The sequence below is a fragment of the Lingula anatina genome, chromosome 2 (genome assembly GCF_051362555.1).
Source record: "Lingula anatina isolate TDL-2025a chromosome 2, LinAna3.0, whole genome shotgun sequence".
NCBI classification, from domain to species: domain Eukaryota; kingdom Metazoa; phylum Brachiopoda; class Lingulata; order Lingulida; family Lingulidae; genus Lingula; species Lingula anatina.
This window is the reverse complement of record NC_141768.1, coordinates 4,297,264-4,316,385: the sequence shown is the minus strand read 5'-3', so window position 1 is coordinate 4,316,385 and position 19,122 is coordinate 4,297,264. Positions and strand designations below refer to the sequence as shown.

The 19,122-nt window shown below is 33.7% G+C and overlaps 2 protein-coding genes across 2 annotated transcripts; both read right to left on the bottom strand.

The window, feature by feature from the left end:
- Positions 1-3,474: 3,474 nt before the first annotated feature.
- On the bottom strand, positions 3,475-11,002 carry LOC106180866 (von Willebrand factor D and EGF domain-containing protein). Its single transcript, XM_087004655.1, has 15 exons — positions 10,825-11,002; positions 10,342-10,405; positions 9,831-10,049; positions 9,207-9,424; positions 8,346-8,643; positions 7,862-8,011; positions 6,976-7,168; positions 6,545-6,741; positions 6,165-6,398; positions 5,457-5,567; positions 5,038-5,148; positions 4,675-4,785; positions 4,348-4,458; positions 3,738-3,848; positions 3,475-3,544 (listed from the first exon to the last, which is right to left on the bottom strand). Exons 1-11 carry the CDS (start codon positions 10,887-10,889, stop codon positions 5,038-5,040), a joined length of 1,860 nt encoding a protein of 619 aa, XP_086860781.1. The 5' UTR covers positions 10,890-11,002; the 3' UTR covers positions 3,475-3,544; positions 3,738-3,848; positions 4,348-4,458; positions 4,675-4,785.
- A 5,098-nt stretch (positions 11,003-16,100) lies between these two features.
- On the bottom strand, positions 16,101-19,018 carry LOC147763339 (uncharacterized). The gene is made up of 6 exons (XM_087007221.1): positions 18,949-19,018; positions 17,908-18,027; positions 17,280-17,444; positions 16,875-16,937; positions 16,381-16,658; positions 16,101-16,148 (listed from the first exon to the last, which is right to left on the bottom strand). Exons 1-6 carry the CDS (start codon positions 19,016-19,018, stop codon positions 16,101-16,103), a joined length of 744 nt encoding a protein of 247 aa, XP_086863347.1.
- Between the last annotated feature and the right edge of the window lie 104 nt (positions 19,019-19,122).

The following is a 19,122-nucleotide window of genomic DNA, read 5'->3' as shown; positions in this document are numbered from 1 at the left end:
AATCAGTCTCTGACATTTTACATTAATATTTAAATTCAGGATATTTACAGAAACGTGTGAACATGATATTAATTTGAGAAAGGGTATTATATAGTGTTTGTAAATGTTAAAAAGGAAATTACCTAAAATATATAGATTCCCATATTGAGAACTTCTCAGTTTGCAGTCAATTTGTTTAGAAATATATGCTGCATGCACATATTTCAAAACGAATTGACTGCAAATTAAGCATGATTTTGCACCTTCAAGTATCATAGCATGTTTTCATATCAGGTACCTATTATTTTCAGCCCAAAATACCAAAAGAAAAAATGTTATCTATACTATTTTGTTGGAAAAACTGCTTTTTTTCTCTAAACCCATGTCTTCACTCCCATTCACCTCCAGCTTAAAATGACAACTCAGGTTCACGTCTTACACCACTTGACATCACATGACGTCACACTTCCGGCACAATCCTGTCTTCTCTGGTACCCTCTACATTGATTACATTTGTCTCAATATCAAAGTGAAAAGCCCTGCTGCTTGACCCTTATAACCAATCAAAGTAGCAGAAACAGGGGCACGTGAACTTCCAACCAGGTCTCACAGTGTATAAACAAACAAGCATGGCTGGCTCTAGTATGTGGGAGACATGGAATCTTCACCCACTTCTCATCTTTCTTGTTGTATGCACGTAGTAAAAGGTTGCTCAGAGACTGGAGATGATACCACACACATTCGCTGGGAAACTTTAAAACACGCAGCTAAAGATTAAAGATTTTCAGTAAGATTTTATTTGTATATTATCAAAGCAAGTATCCATTACCAGTCAGCTACAGTACTTTTCTGTGTTTGAGATATTACTGGAATGTCTTGGGTATGTTGCATTTCTGTTATGATGTTTTTAATACATTTTGTCAATGTCAATTATCAAAGAAAGGCAATAAAACACAAGTCCTTTTTAGAACCACATACAAATCTGTGATATACTTTTTAATTAGTATGTTCTTCAATAATCTGATGCAGGAATATACATCAGTCACCATAACTTCGCCATTACTTATAAACTGGTTGATGTCTGATGTTCTTGTGGTGTTTGAAGCCTCTTTCATATCTTTTTTCTGTAGATCTCTGATATCCCTGGTTGTCTCTGCCAATAGCAGTAGGATTACTAGTGAAGTTTTGCTCAATCTGGATGAGAAGGTGGATTCCAAACATATATTTCTCCTAAAAAAAAGGGTCAATTCAGAAAATAAATGCCTTTCATTTTCACTTTTCTTTGCAACATTTGTATTGATTATATTGTCATGAAACTAAAACAATTACGTAGTGATAGTACGTATATATAACTTTGTAGATCCTGTTGGACTAGAAATGAATAATGGAACTTTTTCTCCAAATAGTTTCACTAATGTTACAAATAATGATAATAATAAAATGACACTAAAGTTATTGAAAATACTTCTTGGAAATGGTAATAGTTGACTCAATAATGCTTCAATATTTCTTTTGCACACTAACATTGCCTTAAAATGTATGAGCCTCCCCGTAGAACTACTGACTGTTGTTGAGGGAAAAAAATAAAGACAGACTGCCAAATAAGTAATGGAAATAATTTTTAAATTAATTTTTTAATAATTAATAAATAATTAATTTTCAATACTTAAAAGTACTGCTTTTGTGAAGGAAACCTCAATTATCAAAATATCAATATCTCCTTACTTTTTCTTTTGCTTAATTTTACAACCACTATTAGGGTCACAGCAATTAAAGATATGCTCCCCAAAATGCCTCCTAAGATAATTGCCATCTGGCTGCTGGCATCTAACCCTGAAGGTGCCTCAACTGTACTCCCAATATCATCCATTTGGTCACATGCTAAAAAGGTACATAAAGAGGAACATTGTTATTTTTAGTGTAATTGAAAGTTATCATTTGAATTAAATTACAAAAAAGGTGTATCATTCTCAAAAGTGGAGAAGTATTATATTTGAGACCCAACACTAATTAACTTGAATTCACTATTGCACTATACTTAAAAATTCTTATGTTAAGGAAAGCCTAGTTCAATGCCACATGTTTTAAATAGCACAAAACATATAGGTTCTTACCATCAGCTGAAGTCCAGTTGTATGCCGTGGTACTGGAATGACAGACTGTAGTATTGTCCACTGGGTTAGCTTGACATGTATTGTAACAAACACCATCTATCAAACATGTGTTATTCTGAAAAAATATATAAATGAATAAGAGTGATGTTTTGATTCTGTACTTTGCACAATGTCATGTAACAACAAACTGCAATAACAGTTAATTTATCTTCACTTAATACAAGTTCAAGAATACTCAAAGTCAGAAACAAGTTATATAAATATAAGAAAATTATTATATACAGAAAATATACTATGCTTAAATAAAACCACATGTATCTACCAAAATAATCCACACAGTCTGTGATATTCTGGGATCACAAATCTGGCATGGCCTTGCTGGGTTCTGCTGGGTTTCATTGTAGCATATGCCATTTATACTGCAGGTGCCATTCTGGGAAGAGAAAATGTATCATTTTTAAAACTTTCATTTGAGAATATTAATCAAGTTATTAATTGATGTTGCAATATTCTTTGAACCCCAAAACATGAACCACAGACAACTATCGCAGATTATTTGACCAAATGCATACACTTTCAGAACTGAACTATTCCTAATCTTTTCAACATGATGCCAAAGCAGTGCTGTATGTTATTACATGATTTCTTTTCTAAATAATTTAAGACATTCTCACCAGCTCTGTCCACTCTGTGTTTGACACTCTGGGATCACAAATCTCACATGGCTTTGCTGGATTCTGCTGGGTTTCATAGTAGCATGAACCACTTATACTACAGGTGCCATTCTGGGGACAAAAATAGTATTTTTTACTCAAAACTAATGGATAATTCCAAGTGAGAGAAAATTGACCATTACAAGTTCCTTGTACATGTAATATGATCCATTTGTACTGCAGGTGCCATTCTTGAAATGAATGTTGCTTTTTTCTTTGAACCCTAAAACATTATTCCAGACAACTATCATTGATTATTTGACCAAATGAATACACTTTCAGAACTGAACCATTCCTAATCTTTTCAATATGATGCCACAGTAATGATTTATGTTATTACATCATTTTCTTTTATAAATTATATATTCTCACCAGCTGTGTCCACTCTGTGTTTGACACTCTGGGATCACAAATCTGGCATGGTCTTGCTGGGTTCTGCTGGGTTTCATTGTAGCATGAACCATTTATACTGCAGGTGCCATTCTGGAAGCAGATATTTCATTTTTTAGTAACTTTTATTTAAGAATATTAATAAAGTTTAATATCTGATATGAGGACACTATCCATGGTCAATGAATTTACCACATGCTATGTGATAATTAACTGATATCAGAATATATCTAGTACCTTGATTGTCCAAGAGGTTGTAGAGATGTTGGGAGAACAAATGTGACACATGTGACCATCTCTTGATTCTAGGTTGCCAATGCAACTTCCTTCAATTTCACAACTTTCACTCTGAAATAAATTACAACATAACTTTCAGCAGAACTTACTACTGAATATAATTGATCAAGCAGATATCTGGAATTATTTTCATCATTCATTTGGCATAATTCAGTAAAAGTTCTTTCTTGGTATTATTAAGTAGTAACTTTCTTCTAACTAAACACTATATAATCCAAAAATTTTTCATTAAAGAATTTCTCACCAGTTGTGTCCACTTTGTGTTTGACACTCTGGGATCACAAATCTGACATGGCCTTGCTGGGTTCTGCTGGGTTTCATTGTAGCATGAACCATTTATACTGCAGGTGCCATTCTGGACAGAGAAAATGTATCATTTTAAAAACTTATTTGAGAACATTTATTCTTATTTAAGAATAACTATTAATTTTATAATAGATGTTGCATTTTTCTTTGAACCCCAAAACATGAATCACAGACAATAATTGCTGATTATTTGACAAAATGAATACATTTTCAGAACTGAACTTTTCCTTATCTTTTCAACATGATGCCACAGTAAAGCTTTATGTTATTAGATCATTTCTTTTCTAAATAATAACTTCTCACCAGATCTGTCCATTCTGTGTTTGACACTCTGGGATCACAAATCTGGCATGGCTTTGCTGGATTCTGCTGGGTTTCATTGTAACATGAACCATTTATACTGCAGGTGCCATTCTGGAAACATAAATACATCTTTTATTAGAGTATATAAATTAATCTTAATATCTGATATGAAAAGACAATTCATGGACAATAAATTACCCCAGGCTATGTGAATTGTTGAATATATATACATGTACCAGTAATACCTTGATTGTCCAAGAGGTTCTAGATGTACTGGGAGAACAAATGTGACACACATGATCTCTTCTTGATTCAAGGCTGCCAATACAGATCCCCTCAATTTCACAATTTTCACTCTGAAAAAAAGTATGAAAACAATTTTTCAATAGAGCTTTCTGCCAAATAAAGTTTTAAGGAAGTTGTCTGGATTTTTTTTTCATATTTTGTTAGTTATTATTCAGAGAATATTCTTGTCATAATACAGTAGTTTCATCAAACAGACATTATATTACCCAAATTGCCATGCTATACATATAATAAAATGACTTTTTCGAAATGAAAGAACTTCTCACCAGCTGTGTCCACTTTGTGTTTGACACTCTGGGATCACAAATCTGGCATGGCCTTGCTGGGTTCTGCTGGGTTTCATTGTAGCATGAACCATTTATACTGCAGGTGCCATGCTGGAGACATAAATGCATCTTTTATTTTATTTATTTATTTATTTATTTATTTATTTATTTATTTATTTATTTTTGATACATGTTGTTTGTATTGTTATTTTTTCAATAAAACTCTACTTATGTGGAAAAATTCATGGCATGCCACTATACTTAAATGATGTTAAATCATTAAAAAGAAGTGTTCAAAAATCTAAATGTAAAATAAAATACAATGGCTTATTTACTTGGGAAAACAAATTATTTAAAAAATACCTAAATATCCCAAGAATTTCTGTTCTTATCTGAAGAACAAACATCACAAAAAGACCCTGTCCTTTCTTGACCATCTGTGTAACACTGGTTGTCAATGGTGCAGGTACTGGGCTGAAAAAAAAAGATACATGTACAGGTACAGGTAAGAATTTGTACAACTCCTTAATACTGGGGAAATTTTAATGTGGTTTTTACATACTAGTACAAAAAAATTAAAACTTGGGTTTGGAAAAAAAGTACCATATGTGGAAGGCATTAGTATTTTTACATTAAAGCAAATTAATCTTACTCCAAATGCTTTGACTGAAGACAATTCATTGTTTATATGAAAAACTACTGTAAAAAACTACTGTACACAGACATTGGGCCTTAACTTGTTTGTGTCCTACTACAGTTGCTCTCTGAAAAGAGTTACATACCTGAAGATACCAATCACTAGCAGTGACATTAGGATTACAGATTTGGCAGGCATCACTGGGGTTTTGTTCCTCATTATTATAGCATTTACCATTTATGCTGCATGTTCCATTCTGAAAATAATCATATAAGTTCTATCACAACTAATTTTGTAAAACTTAGACTGCATCTGAGTTGAGCCATGGCTCTACAAAGCCACTAACTAAATATGGCGGACGTACATGAAAGGAAAACTGCCTATTAATCTTTTAATAGTCTCTCCACCTCTCACACGCCTCCCCATGCGTCGTCCCTGCGGGGGTACAGTCATTAAACCTCGGCTCCATTGTGATTAAAAATAAACATAAGGTCTGAAAAGATATTACTTAAAAATTGTATGATGTACTATTTCTTCAATAATACTGCAGATATCTTTAAAACAGACTTGAGATGGTTATCTGTTAATTACTTGAACATACTATTTTCATTAAGAGAACTAAAATACATTTCTTTGTTCACAAGTTACCTTTAGCCAAATAGAAAGTTTGTAGCAATATTGCAACAACATTGCTGCTAACTAAATGTTTTTGGCAATGAGTTTGCAAGAAAAGAACTTTATTGCTGCTTATTTGCAGCAATATTGCTACATATTTGCTGTAAATTTGTTGCAGGTCTGATATTTTGCTAAGGGTAATTTTTATTTTGGTGACTACATAAATGTTACTTGTTACCTTTAACTGGCATTGTATTGGCCCATCGCATTTGTAGCAATTAGAGTCATACACAGCCACTTTCAGAGGTTGACTGTAGTTTGTACCATCATTACTGATGCTGATATTGTAAACCTTGATCACTTCATCGCTACTGATATCACTCCTCTTTAGACGTGATTTTGGGAATGGGCAGATCACCTCTTCTTCATTTACGAACTCTGCATCATTATATTCAGTTATCACACCAGATGCCTAGTGAAAAAGTTTTAAAAAATTAAAATATTTCTGAGAATATTGTTACACTATGTAGTTATCTATAGTCATTAATATTTTCAAAGATTGTCTATTAGATATAAAAAATATTACCACTTGCAATCAATTTATTAATAAAAACTTACCGCGAGATGTTCTGTTTTACAAGACAGGTTTGATGACTGTACAAACGGGCCTCCATAAACTGGAGTTTCAAGACATGGCCGCTGAGATATGTCACAAATCCCATTTGTTGGCATATAATATAAGTCAGGAATAGTATCCCTGCTAATAGAACAATCACTTGACACATACCCTGGGTAACATTCACAGGTACTAGTACCTAAAATGAGTGGAAATGTATGCAATCTGGCCTAATCATCATGCTTGAAAACTATCATTATAAAATGATATTAATGATGGAGCACTGGCACACTTTATTCATTCTGGTCCCTTACAGAGACCCAATGTTAATTGTAGCAAGGTCATTATACTTATAAATCAACCCCACTCCTACCACACCAGCCAGAATTATGAAAACATTGAATGAACAAATATAGTGTAGAATATATCTTACCATTATTTCTAGTACATACACCATTGCTGCTGCAATCATTAGGGCACTGGATGACATCCAACTCTTCTGGAAGAGCAACCTCTCCTGTAGAGTTGTCAACTACCCAGTAGCTCTCATTTTTGGACAGTTCTGCGACACACATTCCCTTGATAGAATCGAGTGCTGCTAGGGCCCAGGCAGTGCCTCCTGTTAACTAAATGTAGGGAGAAAATTGTAATTAGAATATCTCTTGAATTGTGATACACATCATCATACCGGGCAGGTTGCCTTGTGGTTAGAGTGCACGCATCCGGAGTGGGCGGCCATGGGTTCAATCCCATCCAGGGACGTACAGCTGTACCAGTCCTTTATAAACTGTACCTGCTGTCTTTCTGCTTTGAACTCAGCAGTTAGGGATTGAAGCTGGGCCCAGGTCAGGCAGAGAACAATATTGTAGGTTTGCTAGCACTCAGTGCCTCATACGGCAGCAGGGCTGTATCCTCCTAACATTGATTGTAATGACCAGGTGTCTAACTATATGTTATATTTGTAATGCACATAATTGTAAGTCTACTGAACATATATATATGTACAAGGAATTCAGACTTAAAATAAACAAATATTTATTATTATTATTATTATTATTATTATTATTATTATCTGAGCAGATGATGACAATATTTCTGGGGCTGGCCTCAGGAGGTGAAACAGATGGAGACAATGTGATGCCCACACCAACAGGAAATAAATTAAAAGATGCAAACATAAACATTATCACAGGAATGTGTAATACAGTTACCACTTTAATTAAACACCAAAGAAATAAAGCAGTTGAACGGTGGGCATTTGGGCAACCAAGTGACTGTCATAAACAATTGTTATTGAGTCAAGGGAATGAAATACCTACATGTATGTCATCCTTGCATCCTTTGAGTGCAACTTCATAATCCACATTCTCTACTGCTTGACAGGCTTTCCCAACACTGCTGTTATATATATAATTACTGCAGAACTCCTCTGCCTTAGCTTCTGTCCAACCATTCTGCCATGTTGGTGCCTAATTATAAGTAACAAAGATATTGCCATTTACTTACAAGTAATATAACTAGAACCTTCAATTATCATTATTAATACTACCCACAGTACATATAATGAATGCAATAAGCATATTTTACTGAAAAGTTAGGTGTGAATTAACTCACAGCAGAACTGGAATATAGAACTAGCATAAAATAACTTGACTCGATCTTGAATGAGCAAAAACTCCCAAAATTTATAGCGAGGTTTTAAGATATAAATCATTATAACTCTAATTCTTGCTGAAAATTATATTTAAACAAAAGATTCATAGCCAGTATGGGTTGTGGGTAGGAAGCTGAAATGCATCTCACATCTATTCTGTCATCCGGGTTATATTCAAATTCACGTATCTCGAATATTTCATCATGACCAGCAGCAGCTCTTCTTTTTCGACATTTTGCAAGTTGTTTCACTGAGTAGCTGTTGTCTGAAGCACACTTTGCAACATTCTCTGTGTAGCTACAATCCAGTGGAAGGGTACTGTTAAACAAAATGTTGCCAACTACTGGCACTGGTATGGCGGGGCATCTGCAATACTCTGCCTGAATGGAGGTCACATTGGAGGATGCTGGGATGCCATTATACATTGAATCTGAGGTATCAGACACTCTGAAATTTGGACATTTTTAAAAATCATATTCATATATTCATGGATCATAAATAATAACTATAAGAGAAAAATATGAATACTAAATAATAATAATAAATAACTGATAAGAAATTCTGACATAAATTATCTTTCATGCTGTAACAAACCACAAGTGTCATGTATATTCCAAGAAAAAGTCAAAGGAACATTTCTGCCTTATTTCACAAGGCATATCTTGTAATTATGTACTGTTATTCTTCACAGCTGCAACAGCCCAATGTAAGGTGCAGTGTGTTAGGTGTGAGTGGATCAATTGTGCTAGTCTGATAGGTGTGCAAGTTGGGCATGCATTCCCACTGAATCTTTTTATGTTGATCAACTCCATGGGGAAAACACTCCCTGAATGCAATAAATTTAAATAAATGAAGCACCTCAAGCAGCAATGAGGCAATGTGAATTAAATTAAGAGTTAAAAGTTGTTCCTTCAATAAAAACACTTTTCTGTATAACTGTTAATTAATCTAGATATTAATCTGGGTCTATTGACCGTTTATTGCTTGCCAAAGCGTGAAATGTGCCTCACCTCCATGACAGTGAGAAATCATTGGGGTACAATGAGATAGGGTCTGTTGTACCATCACGTCGTAGAAAATCATCATTTTTGTTTCCGTTCAGAGTTCCACAGAGCCCTACAGTAGATTCTACATCCTTAGACCCTGGGTGAATGTGGATATTCATGTAATAGTCATCTATGTAATAATATGATCTGGCATATACATAACCTCCTGTTGGCAAATATATCTGAAATATATATCCAAAAAAGAAACTGATTACATGCACAATGAAACCAAATTTAATTGCTAGTTGATTTTTATTTGTGGTGCTGTTATTTTTCTCTGATTAGTTTGGTTTAACTATACTCTGAACCAGGAACTGTCTCGAAGACTACAACAATAGGTTTATACTGGTATATCAAATACTTGCCACATAGTAAAGATAATGTATTTCTTACAGAAAATGTTCAAGTTCAAATTAGAAGTTATGGTTTGGCTAAATGATAAAATTTCTGCTGTAGTAAGTGCAAGTAGCTTGAAATGCACATTATGTATTTTACCAAGTTTAGTATATTCTCAAATTTCATAAATAAGCAGTTGTGTAGATATCTATTTTAAGTATCATAAATCAATATTAAAAATAAAGCGCAAACCTTAAAATCTTTTGCATTATTAAATGACTCCACTCTCATTTGTCCATGTTCACAACCCAGAAGTCCTGAACGCATTGGTCTTTTGATGCCCTTAGTTGTTTCAGACCCTGTTCCAGCTCTGCATCTGTCAAAAATAAAAAGATCACCTCCAGACATGACTGTGACAGCACAAGGACAAAAAGCATGTCCATTATTACACTTTTTGAAGAAACCATGCACCTGAAACGCAAAATAAAAAATATTGGAGGCAAGGTAAAAAGATTTTAGAAAAAAATATTGCATTTATAAATAAATTTAATATGCCAACCTAGCATTCTTCATTCTGAAATTACATAACAGCAGGAAGCTGTCTCAGTTGTAGATAATAATTAATGTACAGCAAAACAAGATGAAATAATAAGACAGAAAATGATATTTAAAAATGGCAAGAGACAAAACTAAATTTGATGTCACAAAGGATACATGTACCAGTCACATCAAAGGGTATTAATGTCATACAATGTAATCATACCTGGATTGGCAGAGTTCGGTGTTTATACATTATGAATTCTCCGGGAAGCTGGCATTCATATCGACTGAAATACATTAGGAATATTATTGAATCGAAATTCTTAAAAATGGGTTTCCCAATTTAGTGGAGAACATCATAAAAGAAAAGAAGGAAAACCCCCCACAATCCTCATCTCTATCAGATCCTTATTTAATATGTTAGCTTTGAGAAGACATACCATATATTTTATCACGTCAAATTTATATAACCAAGGAATTAGATACAAAGGAATGGTATAGGTCAGAATAAGTAGAGACATGCAGACAGACAATAGAGTAAAATGTTGGTTATTGTTAATTAATTAAGGGACTTGGTTATAGGATCACTCTTTGAGATGCTGACTGAGAAGCTGACATTGAAGTTCACATGGAAGACTTTTTTCAATTCAAAGAAAAATATGATTCCTTGCTGTAACATAAAAAGCACATCATAAATGATACTTACACACCATCAAAGGTCATCATGTGTGGGTCACTGTTTGCCATACACACTAGTCCTTTTAAGGTCATATCTGTATCAACCACCAATATCTAAGAAAATCAGTCATTCTGTTACAAGAAGCAATAATGATAAACAATTATTTACAATTTGTCACCTTTATCATTACACTTGTTGCCAAAAATGTGGGGGCTGCAGCCCTTTCAGTATGTCCCTCATCATTACTGTACTGGGGGGCTCGATAGTCCAAATTAAGGTTCATTAGTTTGGAAAATTTAATATTTTCAGCAGTTTTTTAATTAAAGGTTCGTTGGTCCGAAGGTTCTATATTGAACATTCAGACAATTGAACCTTTGGCCTATTGAACCTTTGGACTATTGTTACAGCCCCATTCTGACTGTTGGCTATTGTCATAAGACAGCATACCAATACAACACGTCTTGTTGAGATGTGGTAGTGGTAAAAAGAAGTGGTCTCACTGGCTAAAATGTGCAAAGCAGTTCTGAAAACATGCTACAGATTCCCAATGACTTTAACTCCTACAGTGAACAGAGATGCTTCTTCCTAGTACTATCTGTAGAACAGTGAGTATCTTGTTGGTATCATGTAATTGTGAATGAAGAACATTCTAAGTGTAACTATGTGGCCAATAAGATTCAGTTAACACCCCTCACCAGATTCATCACACCACTTATCCCTTTAACATGGGGGTTACTGGTCAATGAGGTCTGGCTGCCACTCCCCACGAGAATGAACATGACACTACCTGTTATATAATAATTTCACCCTAATACACTACGTGAGAACACAGGGGCTAGCGAAGCAATGTATGTGCATGGCTACAAATACACAAGGAGAGGTCTACAAATCTACATGTAGAGTATTTTACATTCTTCTAGCTGGAAACAACTTTCAGCTATTTAATAACCCAAACTAAAATGAAAACTAATTTCAGCACAATTACCCCCCCCCCCCCCTCCAAACACACATGTACCCTTACGAAAATTTCCTATAGGATTCCTATAGGAAATTTCCTATAGGATACTATAGAATATCCTATAGGATCCTATAGAATTTCCTATAGGAAATTGGCCTAATTTCCTATAGGATCCTATAGAATTTCCTATAGGTTCCTATAGGAAATTGGCCCAATTTCCTATAGGATCCTATAGGAAATCTTATAGGATCCTATAGGAAATCTTATAGGAACCTATAGAAATTTATATTAACTGTTTTGAATATTTTTACAGCTTTTTATATATTGTTGGAACTTAGGCAAAATTGGTTATAGGCACTGGTCCCTCAAAACAAAAGAGAGTATCATGTTTACATTCTTTATTCAATATATAAAAATGTATAAATGTACATATTCCACAGTATGCTATGCAACCAGTTAACTAGAGAATTGTTTCATAGATTTTTGCAAATTTAACGATGCTGCTACTGCTTTTGAATTATAAGTTCTATAAGTTATCACAGGATCAAATATGTCTTGTCAAGCTGTGGCATCACTGTCTTTTTCTTGTGTGCGTTCGAACTCCTGCCAGAATGAGTGGCTAAAACCTCCCTTGGCCAGATTGTGTACATTGTCAGCATACTGCTTTAGACACTTAATAATTGAAGAATTTTAGACAAAAGTCTTTTGCACATTGTTCAACTTTACTGTGATAGTCTTCTTAAACTCCGTCTAAGTTGTGTTGAACCATTTGCAGACACAATCTAAAAGAAAAACATTGTGAATTTCAATTAATTGTACATGTCTACAAAAATGCAAAATGATGAAGGAAAATTTTTCTAATGAGATCAATAATAATCATTGCACCAATTTTATTTTGAGCATTTCAAAGCCTTTAATAGTTAACTGTTTTTTTCAAAGACAAGGTATTAAAGCTAGATAATTTGTAAAAAAAAAAAAAATTTAAGAACTTGAACATATTTCATAGAACCAAGCCCACAGGAACAATCAGAAACGAATTTTAAAATGCAGAAATCAGCAGTGGAGAAAACTCTACTCTGGTTAAATATGCAATTGGGCCATTACAGAGCTGTCAGGGCCAAAAAAAGTCTCAAAAACTCATGGAAAACTAATTTCCGAGGGTAAACAGTAATTCCCTATATTCTGACCAGTCTTTGCTTGACTTAAATCATCAGTCCAAACCACAAAAAAAGCAACTCCAAGTTAAAATGTATAGCTTCCGTGTAAGCAAAATGGTCAGATTTTCACAATGCACATTTCATTTCCAAGTGTACAAGGTACACTACAAATTAGATCAATTATCTCATTTTCAATTTGATTAGATGCCCAAATGATCCAATGCATTACTGTAATACATACCTTCCTCAATCTGATTTTTCTACACTCTGTACCCTTCCACTATGCTCCTGAATTTAAACTGGCTTGATAGCTGTACACTCATTTGCTGCTTGTCTCATATAAACAAAGACTTAGACAGGATACCACGCATCTGATAACACCTAATAGGCGGTTACTGTTACTAGTGTAACAATAGCTACAGGAGTAGTGACCTAATAATAGGTGCCAAGCTAACAAAAGAAATTCACAGTTGTTGAATCTATGGTTATGGTTGGTGGAGTAGGGCATTCTCTAGCTAACATCAGTTGCAGGCCCGTAGCCAGCAATTTCAAAAGGGGGGTTCTTTTTCTGGAAAAGTGGACCTTTTCCCATAAAAACGTCATGTACCTAGATCAAATTTTACCCAGAGTGGACCTTTTTCCAGCAAAAGGGGCGGTTCTTTCGAACCCCCGAACCCCCCCCTGGCTACGGGCCTGAGTTGACTGTTAAATCTTACAAGTGATTGAGCATAAAATTTATCTTTATAAACATTAATTTGTCCTTGTTTCCCATCCTTTATGAGGGACATCTAGTACTTTACCCTAAATGTTCACTTACTTTTACATTATATTTTATATATTAGGCAGGAATATTGCACTTTCACAACAGCCAAGTACAGTCTGATTAGATAAGGTTGACTTTCAATAAATATGAAATATGAAGTGAATATGATCACACAAAAAGTAAAAATACATTATATACTGATATTTAGACCAGTTTCATTATTTTTCATTCAACCTGGCCTAATAAAAATTCACAATTAATATGGATTAACATAGGATTTCCTATAGGTTCCTATAGAAATTCCTATAAGATTTCCTATAGCATCCTTTAGGAATTTTTTGATGGTCTGAACAGAAATTGAAAATCAAAATCATATACTGATATTTAAACCAGATTCATTATTTTTCATTCAACCTGGCCTTACAAAAATTACCTATATGAATTGGCATAGGATTTCCTATAGGAATTCCTATAAGATTTCCTATAGGATCCAATAGTAATTTGGTACAAAAACATTCCTAATGATAAAATATTTCTCTATAAAAGATTACTTTAAAATGATCAATTTTTTTCAAAAATTCTTTAAAAGAGAAATTAAAGAATTTCTATAGAATCCTATAGAAGACTACATGTATAAGATTGTGCATTATAAACAATAAAAAGCATTTTTGCTTTAATAGTGATATATAATTGACAATTCAACTGATAAAATGGACCTATATCAAATATCTATTGTTTAGAATAATATATGTTTATAAGATATGCATTTTTCTCAAGTTTTTTACTTACAACAATCTCCTATAGGATCCTATAGGAAATCCTATAGGAAATGTGCCCTATAGGATCCTATAAGATTTCCTATAGGATCCTATAGGATCCTATAGGAATCCTATAGGATCCTATAGGAAATTTTCGTAAGGGAATAGGTGCCAGGCTAACAAAAGAAATTCACAGTTGTTGAATCTGTGGTTATGGCTGACATCAGTTGACTGTTAAACCTTACAAGTGATTGAGCATGGTTTATAATAAAATGTGTCTTTATAAACATATTAATTTATCCTCGTTTCCCATCCTTTATGAGGGACAGTACTATACCCATGCTGTTTGCACTTATGCTTTTACATTATATTTTATATATTAGGCAGAATTGCACTTTCACTTTTTAACACAGCCAAGGTCAGGTAAAATCTGATTAGATGAGGTTGACTTTCAATATAATAGAAGAAATATGAAGTAAGTGAATATTATGATCACACAAAAAGTAAAAATACATTATATACTGATAATAAGACCAGTTTCATTATTTTTCATTTAACCCGGCTTTATAAAAAATCACTGGATGAATTAGCATAGGATTTCCTATAGAAATTCCTATAAGATTTCCTATAGGATCCTATAGGAATTTTAGAATGGTCTGAACATAAATTAAAAATTAAAATTATATAATGATATTTAGATTAGACTCATTATTTTTATTCAACCCGGCCTTATAAAAATTCCCTGTATGAATTAGCATAGGATTTCCTATAGGTTCCTATAAAAATTCCTATAAAATTTCCTATAGGATCCTATAGGAATTTTTATAATGGTCTGAACATAAATTAAAAATCAAAATCATATACTGATATTTAAACCAGATTCATTATTTTTCATTCAACCTGGCCTTATAAAAATTCCTTATACATACACATTTATAAATATTGAATAAAGAATGTAAACATGATATTATCTTTTGTTTTGAGGGGCCAGTGCTTATTACCAATTTTGCCAAAGATCCAACAATATATAAAAAGCTGTAAAAATATTCAAAGCAGTTAATATAAATTTCTATAGGTTCCTATAAGATTTCCTATAGGATCCTATAAGATTTCCTATAGGATCCTATAGGAAATCCTATAGGAAATCCTATAGGATCCTATAAGATTTCCTATAGGATCCTATAAGATTTCCTATAGGATCCTATAAGATTTCCTATAGGAATTTTTGTAATGGTCTGAACATAAATTTAGAAAATAATTTCAGCTTCAGTGATTTGGTACAAAATCATTCCTAATGATAAAATACTTCTCCATAGAAGATTACTTTACAAATGATCAATTTTTCAAGATTTCTTTAAAATATAAATTAAAGAATTTTTCTATAGAATCCTATAGAAGACTATAAGATTGTGCATTACAAACAATAAAAAGCATTTTTACTTTAATAGTGATATATAATTGACAATTAAACTGATAAGATTGACTTATATCAAATATCTATTGTTTAGAATGATATTTGTTTATAAGTTATGCATTTTTCTCAAGATTTTAACTTACAACAATTTCCTATAGGATCCTATAGGAAATCCTATAGGAAAGGTGCCCTATAGGATCCTATAAGATTTCCTATAGGATCCTATAGGATCCTATAGGAATCCTATAGGATCCTATAGGAAATTTTCGTAAGGGTACTTTCCCTTTACACTGCATTTTACCTGGAAATATTAGTCAAATATTAAATTATATTTTCTTTAAAATTTTATATGCCTCAGTAAAGTACGGCATATACGTATATATATATATATATCATCCGGGACCCTGCTTCATCTTATGGTCTAAAGCAGAAAAAGACCTTATAAAATGCCATCAATCATCAAACACATTGCAGTTTAATTAATCAATTAACTTCACAATGGAACCATTAAAATATCACATGATTCCCCTCACCTGAAAGCCAAGAGTAATGGATTTGCTCAGCCAGACACTTTCTCTGAGCTGAGCAGGCAAATCAGCCACATCAACGTTGTCTTCCTCATGGACAAGTTGTGAATCAATGTACCATTTCACATCAAAGAAGAGCAGAGACAGCTTGTCTGCAGGGACTTGATCATAGAAGGGCAGGCAGGTGAATATAAGCTCCTTTTTTGGTATATTTCCAAAAATATAACGTTCAACTCTTTCATCAACTTGAATGTCTGGTTGCTGTGTTATATTTGGGAAATTATCTAACAGAATGAAATACTTAATTAACATCATGAAACTGCTAATCTTTTTTATTTTGACTTGATTTTATTAAGATCATACTGCTGATAATTCATTAAAATAATATGTATTCAAGAAATTGAAGTTATCCATCTATATTTATGTTTGTCAAGTCTTACACAAAATGTAAAAAAATTTGTATCATATGCATAACTCTTAAATAAAAATAAAGACCTTACCTGAACAACCTGGTTCAAAACCATCTTCTGATAGAGTTCCTGGGGGACAGAGTGCCTTATCACCTAAATAAGTTATAAAACAGATGAAGAAAGAAAACTTTTAGAGTCATCTCTTCCATGTACAACCATTAAAAATGCATGTCTAATTAAACCTTGCTGCTGTGTTTTATTATTTTTTCATCATGCAGTTACATGCAATGCTTTATTTTAATTTTTATGCATTGCAAAACATGCTCATATTTCAAATTAATGCACATTTAAGGGGTTTTTTTTCTGGAAGGGGGGGGGGGGGGTGCCAGGTGAGAAAATGAACAAATTATAGATTACAGTTCAAACAGTCACTTTAAAATTCCAGTAAGGTATCCTAGCTCATTATCAATGAAAAATTATGAGACAATCACTCACCTATGCAGTAACGCTCAGAACACCGACTCACAGGTGGTAGATGATACACATTGTATGTAGAACAATTCTTTATCTGTATGTCATATGTCTTGGCACAGCAAACAGTGGAATTCTTTACACATACAGTTCCATTAATGATACCATCATCAGCAGAGGGCAAGGAACCTGTGAAACAAAAATGTGATAGAGGAAGTGCATTGAATGTCCCAAATTTAGTGATAAATGGCAATGTTTTTTTTTCTATTTCCTGCTCTCTGCAATGAATGTTTTACTATTATTGTTAATAATTATTATAATTCAATTCAATCTATTTCTGTGCTGGTACATAGATTATCATGACCTTGTACCAGGGCCGTAGCCTCCGGGGAGGGGGGGGGCAGGGGGGGCAGCTGCCCCCCCTGGGATTTGAGGTGCAAAGGTAAAAAAAAATTTGCAAAGGTAAAAAAAAAAAAATAATCGCAAAGGTAAAAAAAAATTGCAAAGTTGGTATCAATTCTGTGAGAAAATGCACTCATGGCCACTAGACAATCATTCAACAATCTGTTTACAAAGGTGTACTATCTTTAGCCAACTCAGTTCATGCCAAAAAGCTCACCCTCCCTTAGGGAGCTACAGTACAGGTACCTACCATTCAGCCATATGGGATTATCTGTACCACAGTCTCCTTCAAAATGGCAGGTCACAGGCATATCATTTCCAGTTATCATGTCAAATCTGAACCAACCCTCCTCTATTTTATCATCACATGCTATAAAAAATAGAATGAAATATCGAGAAAAGCACTCAGAGAGCTTCATACATCCACCATGGCAGCTGAATATTCTCATTATTATTATTCATTAATTAGCTATAATCTGATTAATAAACACATTATTTAATTAATTAATCACCACCAAAATCAAACTATCCCTGACCTATCCTGAAAGTCTCATCAAAATACCTCCATAACATTTTGCATTATGTTGCTAACAGACAAACAGATATTTTTAATTAACTAATTAATAGATCATCACCAAAATCTAATTGTTCATTATTTGGTCCCTTCCCAACAGTGAAAAATAATGTTGCTCACAGACAAATAATTAACGAATAATCAAACGGATCATTGACAAAATGTAATCATTCCTTAATTTACTTGGTCCACTCCTGAAAGTTTCTGAAACTTTATCCACAAAGTTGCTTACAAACAAAAAGACAAAGGGATAAAAGGACAGATAAATAAAGCTAAAAACAAAACCTTTTTGGAGGTAATAGATATATAAGTAATGAATTTTATTGTATCATAAGCACACCAGTACTCACCACCACAGTATGCTTAATTTCTGGCAATTTGGAATTGAGGGCAGCTGACACACATAGACCCACTTCAGAATGGATTATCTGAGTACTAACTTACTGATACACCAACTTAAATATGATCGACCACAGTTCAAAGGCAATGCAGCTGATTCCTGATGGTCTCTCTGCCTCCACAAGCACTGTTGCTGCAGGGGCCTAGCAATTAAACCTTGGAGCAGAGATGTAATCCATTATAAGGCATGTGTGGAGTTGGGAGATTATCAGCAGCACCGTTTTTGAACTGTGGTCAGCCATATTTAGTTGGCAGAAGAGTAAGTGCTCAGAGCATCCATTCTGTTGGATTTTATTGTATAAGCACACCAAAACTTACCACCACAGTATGTTAAACTGCACCCTGGAGTTATGGGGAGCTGATAAACATAGTAACTTCCTGGACACATCTTGATATTAACAGTAGCTGACCAATGACAACAGTCACTGTACCAGTGGGCACATGCAGTACGACTCACGGGGGCGTCTCGATAGTCCGAAGGTTCATTGGTCC